Source organism: Mus caroli, chromosome 6 (assembly GCF_900094665.2).
Source record: "Mus caroli chromosome 6, CAROLI_EIJ_v1.1, whole genome shotgun sequence".
Lineage (NCBI taxonomy): Eukaryota > Metazoa > Chordata > Mammalia > Rodentia > Muridae > Mus > Mus caroli.
The window spans coordinates 19,821,051-19,827,344 of NC_034575.1; the positions used below are offsets into that span (position 1 = coordinate 19,821,051).

General features: G+C 39.3%; 1 protein-coding gene across 1 annotated transcript in view; it reads left to right on the forward strand.

Annotated features, from left to right (window-relative positions):
- The first annotated feature begins 785 nt into the window (after window positions 1-785).
- The window catches only part of LOC110296548 (hyaluronidase-1-like), an 11,837-nt gene continuing 6,328 nt past the window's right edge, over window positions 786-6,294 (forward strand). The window contains exons 1-2 of the mRNA XM_021165249.1: window positions 786-1,057; window positions 1,700-2,654. Coding sequence (XP_021020908.1) covers window positions 1,731-2,654 — 924 coding nt within the window. The 5' untranslated portion in view covers window positions 786-1,057; window positions 1,700-1,730. The remainder of the gene's footprint in view (window positions 1,058-1,699; window positions 2,655-6,294) is intronic.

The following is a 6,294-nucleotide window of genomic DNA, read 5'->3' on the forward strand; positions in this document are numbered from 1 at the left end:
TCTGTCTGTCTGTCTGTCTTTCTTTCTGTCTTTCTTTCTGTCTTTCTCTCTCTCTCTCTCTCTCTCTTTCTTCCTTTCAAACTTTTGGTGCAAAAAGAAAAAAAACTTTTGGTGCTATGTTGTAAGAATTTACATATGATTTTTGGTTGGTGTATTTTCCAGCATTTGATAGGTTAAATAAGAAAAGATATATACTTAGTAATGTATAACTCCTAAAAACAGACAAACTTTAACACTTCAAAGAAAACCTGCAATACATTTATGTTCTGATTTAATTTTGTGGCTGTGATGAAATATTTTGACTGAAAACAGCGTAGGAAACATTTATCTACCTGACAGTTCTAGCTCTAGTCTGTCATTTCTGGGAAGTCACACCAGGAACAAGTCACCTCATATCCATAGTCAAGCACAGAGAGACACAAATGTCCGTTTTCTTAATGCTTAGCGATTTTTCTTTACTTTTGGAGAGGTCAGGGTCCAACCCATGAAATGGTGCAGGCTACAATGGTTTGGCTTTTCCTACACCAATAAACAATCAAGAAAAATCTTCACAGATATACCTACTGATCAATTTTCATGTAGATATTTTCCCAGTAGAGACTCTCTTACCAGCTGATTCTAGATTGTGCCAAGTTAACAGCCCAAACTAACCAGCATAACTTATTTTTAAATACTACATAACAAAGTAACTTGACTAGAAAAGTTCAGCCATGTTGCTTTCAGGATACAACCTGATTGGCTGGAATGCCTCACCCCTTAGTCCTTATGTTCTGACAAGATTCTTTGGCAGTTTTTTTTGTCTTAACTGACTATGTGTGACTAAAAGGCCGAGTTTTACCTGCAACCCAGCCTCTGAGAATATGGCCCAATTCCTTCATAGAAGAGTAGTGGTCTTAAGGAAATAATAGTATTAAAATGTTTATTTCTATGCCCAAGAAAAGACATTAGCAAAATCTATAGTCAACAACAGATGATTGATAGCACCTCTATTTTTTGTGTCATGATATTCCCGTGGGAACCCTTCTGTGTTTTGGAAACAATCAAATAAACCTTTGAGGTCAGTATACTTCAAATCCCATACAGGGTACTACTTTTTATTAATACAAGTCATTATTATTTTTTTGTCCTACATAATATTTGTTTAAGTGCCAACATTGGTTAATTTCCAAGTAGCCATGTTTTTTAGAATTTCTTGTCATATTATGGGTAATACAGTGTGAATTTTTAATTTTCCATGTTTTTTAGAATTTCTTGTCATATTATGGGTAATACAGTGTGAATTTTTAATTTTCCATGTTTTTTAGAATTTCTTTTCTAATAATTAATAGAAAAATGTCACAGTTTATTGAGATGCTCTTTTCCAGTTGGCCTCACACCAAGGGCTTGCTGGTAGATGATGGCTTGGGGCGTGTACTCAGAATTATAGGAAATTAAATTCAGAACAAATAGCAAGTTTGCACAGATGAGCACAGCATTTACATAGAAGAGGATCTGTATGAAAATTCTAGTCCGTATTCGTTAAGTCTCCTTCAACATTTCAAGGGGAAAAAACATAAGTCTCATTTTTCTTCTCTTATTGAGATGACACCGTGAATAAGTGTGTTAATGATCCCCATAGATCTTTGAAAATATTTAATCTACACTATACAACTAGCCAGGCGTTTGAGTCCTTCAGGTGAATGTTTGTTCTTGCTTTTAGCACACCTCCGGCATGCTGAAAACAGCAATCCATGTGTGTCCAGTGGGTGGCACAGCTTGGTGAACTGGTGCTCTTCGTCCTTCTGGTCGCTCCGGCAGCTCTGAAACCTGCAATGCCTCCCGTGATCAAGGACCATCCTTTCAACGTTTTCTGGGCCGCCCCTACTTTGTTTTGTAAAGATAATTTCAATGTAAATATGAATCTTCAGGTATTTAACATCATCCCGAATCCTTTCGAAACGCAGAGTGGATCCACTATTGCCATATTTTATCCAAAGGAACTCGGGTATTACCCTTATTTCTCTGAAGATGGAACATCCTTCTATGGTGGAATTCCTCAGAAAGTGAACCTCTCCGAGCACCTCAGGAAAAGTGCCGGCGACATTGCGGATGCTGTGACTTTGTGGAGATCGGAAGGACTTGCTGTTATAGACTGGGAAGGCTGGAGGCCCCAGTGGGACAGGAATTGGGGCAGTAGAATGATATATAAAAACCATTCGCTAGCCTTCACTCGACACCACCATCCTGACTGGGCAGAAACAAAAGTGAGAACAGCTGCCCAGAAAGAATTTGAAAATGCTGGAAGAAGTTTTATGAACGTTACTCTCACGTTGGCTTTAGAAATGAGACCAAAGCGTTTATGGGGCTTCTATCTCTATCCAGATTGCTACAATTACGATTACCGGATAAATCCAGAGTTCTACACAGGAAGTTGCCCAGATGATGAAATTTTTCGCAATGACCAACTCATGTGGCTATGGGAAAAAAGTGCAGCACTTTATCCTTCCATATATTTGAGTAAAATATTAAAATCAAACTTAAATGCACTGAAATTTGTTCATTTTCGAGTGAGAGAAGCCCTGAGGGTTGCCAAAATGGCTAGAAAGGACTATGCTTTGCCAGTTTTCATTTTTTCCAGACCATTTTATTTGCAAAGTATTGAAGCTCTCTCAGAGGTAAGGAAAAAAAAACTATATCAAGTTAATAGAATATATGTTAAAAAAAAACCAATACGAGGTTAATAGAATATACATAAAGTTTAGAAAGAAATTTTTGGATGATATTTATTTCTCATTAAAATGTTATTCTAATATTAAAGGAGTATATTTATTCAGATGTCAACTTAATTCTGAAATTCCAAACAACTGATTAGACACGCTACCTAGAATTTTATAAGATAAAAAAATTCATTTAGACAGTCAGTGTTACAACAGAGAAACCCTGTCTCAAAAACAAACGAACAAACAAACAAACAAACAAATCATTTAGAACTCACAAGAGTTTCTCATAAGGGTTCTGGCGGTTTTCCAGATTGGAAGTATACCAAATGGGGATTTGGGATAAGGCATGGACTCTATTGAATGTTTCTTAGGAGTCCAAAATATGGACAGTGTCAATGATTGTCTATGAGTATAAGTATAAATATTTAGAAGGACTCTCCTCATCATGGGTTATTTTATTTTTTTCATATAAAATACTAAAATACTTTTATATCAAATGTATTTATAATTTGATTACAACATTTTTCTTTTTTTCCCTCCAAACCCTTCCATATTCTCCTATGCACCCCTCCCCACACTCCTTCAAATTTATAGCCTTTCAAAATAATTGTTATTACATGCACATATGTATGTGTTTATGCATATATATTTCTAAGTATAACTTGTTCAGTCTGTATCATGCTACCTCTATGTATGCTTTCAGGGTTGCAGTTTGGCACTGGACAACCAATTGTTGTGCTCTTCCCTGGGGAAGGTCCTCTCTCCCATTCCCGGCTTTCCTCAGTTGCCTTCTTCTTTGTATAGAGTTTGTATAGAGGCCTCCTGGGCTCTTCTTCATCCACTCTGACATGTTTATTGCCATCATCCTTGCTTAATGTTCCCTGAGCATTAGGGGTGGAAATGTTTCGTGGCTGTATCTATTGGGACAGGGATCCATAACTTTGCAACTTGGTTAGATGTGGTTGAAGTAAAGCTCTCTGGTAAAAAGAGAAATCATCCCTGTTCAATCTACATTTGGGCAGTCAAGCTGGTGAGACTTCATGGGTATAGATTCTGCTATTGTCAAGAGATGCAATCTCACAGTAAGTAAGATTCCTGATCCTCTGGTTCTTACAGCCTTTCCACTCCCTCTTCCACAATGCTCCCTGAGCCTTAGGGGTGGGGATGTGTTGCGGATGTATCTATTAGGGCAGGGATTGGATCCACAGCTCTGCATTTTTGTTGGTTGTGGTTGCAGTAAAGGTCTCTGTTGCAAAGAGAAGTTTCTTTGATGAGGGGTGAAATCTACACTTATATATGGGTATAAAGAAAAATGTGCATAATGTGTGGTAGTTGTTAGAGATTATGCTGGTTTAGTAAATTAGTTGGGGAAAGATTCTTGTCCACTAACCATGACCTCACTGTCATTGTCACTGTGTAGTTAGCTAGTTTCTGGTACCAGGCATGGTCTCCGTCTTGTTTTGCTGATGATGAGGTCTTAATTCTAATTAGAGAGATACTGGCTTTTGACCAGGTCTATAGCAACATGCCTGGATTCTGGTTTTGTGGAACAAGTCTCAAACCCAATCAGACAAAAGCAGTTGCTTACCCCCTTAAAAATGGTGGGCACATCTTGCCTGGTATGTTGGTCTCATAATTAGTACGGATCACAGACAGGTGAGATCACTAATGCCCTTTCTCTCCTAGTAGCATGCATAGCACATTCTAGGACTAGAAAATCTAGCCAATCAGGAGAAAATTTCTAGTTCAGTCTCACTTGATTTCTCTGGATCTTATAACCAAGAAATATGCTGTGTTCATCACTAGGGTCTCCTCAAGTAGTAGGACTGCTAAGAGAGATGGTAAGAGCTGATTTACAAGGCCTCTGGGAGGGTCTTCCTGACTGATGACTTATCCCACACCTAGCAGTGTGCTTTTCTTTTTCTTTTTCTTTTTCTTTTTCTTTTTCTTTTTCTTTTTCTTTTTCTTTTTCTTTTTCTTTTTCTTTTCCTTTTTCTTTTTTAACACACTATGGATTTTAGGAACATAAGAACTGTCTTAATACCCTTAAGTAGATAAATTTTCATTGCAGTTGGTTCTGTTCATATGCAAGGATTCATATATCTTTACTTCTCTCCCAAATATGGATATTAGTTCATTGTATTGTCTTTACATGTTTTATGTCTATCTTAAACAATATTTTACAGAACTCCAGAGCAAGGATTAGAATCTATCTATCTATCTGTTTTTATTTCCTTTTTTAATTTGTTTTTAAATTTACATTTCAAATGTTATCCTTTTTCCTTGTTTCCCTCTGGAAAACCCCTAACCCATTTTCCCTCCCCCTGCTTCAATGAGGGTGTTCCCGTACCCACTCATCGACTCTCGATTCTTCATCCTGGCATTCCCCTACACTGAGGCATTGAGCCTTCACTGGACCAAGGGCCTCTCCTCCTATTGATGTCCAACAAAGCCATCCTCTGCTACATATGCGGCTGGAGCCATGGGTCCCTCCACTTGTGTACTCTTTGGTTGGTGGTTTAGTCCCTGGGAGCTCTAGCAGGTCTGGTTGGATGATATTGTTGTTCTTCCTATGGGGTTGAAAACCCATTCAGCTCCTTCAGTCCTTTCTCTAAATTCTCCACTGGGGACCCCATGCTCTCTAATGATTGGCTGTGAGCATTCACTTCTGTATTTGTCAGGCTCTGGCAGAGCCGCTCAGGAGGCAGCTGTATCAGGCTCCTGTCAGCATGCACTTCTTGGCATCCACAATAGTGTCTGGGTTTGGTGACTGTATATGGGATGGATCCCCAGGTGAGACAATCTCTGGATAGCCTTTTCTTCAGTCTCTGTTCCTCAGTTTGTCTCCCTATTTGCTTCCATGAGTATTTTGTTCCCCTTTCTAAGAAGGACTGAAGCACCCACACTTTGTTTTTCCTTCTTCTTGAGCTTCATGTAGTCTGTGAATTGTACCTTGGGTATTCCTAGCTTTGGGCTAACATCCTCTTATTAGTGAGTGTATACCATGTGTGTCTTTTTGTGACTGGGTTACCTCATTCAGGATGACATTTTCTAGTTCCATCCATTTGCTTAAGAATTTCATGAATTCATTGTTTTTTTTAAATTAGGTATTTATTTCATTTACATTTCCAATGCTATCCCAAAAGTCCCCCACACACTCCCACACTCACCCACTCACCCACTCCCACCTCTTGGTCCTGTCTGCACAACCAATGGACCTCTCTTTCCACTGATGGCCGACCAGGCCATCTTCTGATACATATGCAGCTAGAGACANGAGCTGGGGGGGTGGGGGTACTGGTTAGTTCATCATGTTGTTGCACCTACAGGGTTGCAGACCCCTTTAGCTCCTTGGGTGCTTTCTCTAGCTCCTCCATTGGGGGCCCTGTGATCCATCCAATAGCTGACTGTGAGCATCCACTTCTGTGTTTGCTAGGCCCTGGCGTAGTCTCTCAAGAGACAGCTATATCAGGGTCCTTTCAGCAAAATCTTGCTAGTGTATGCAATGGTGTCAGCATTTGGAGGCTGATTATGGGATGGATCCCCGGGTATGGAAGTCTCTAGATGATCCATCCTTTCGTCTCAGCTCCAAACT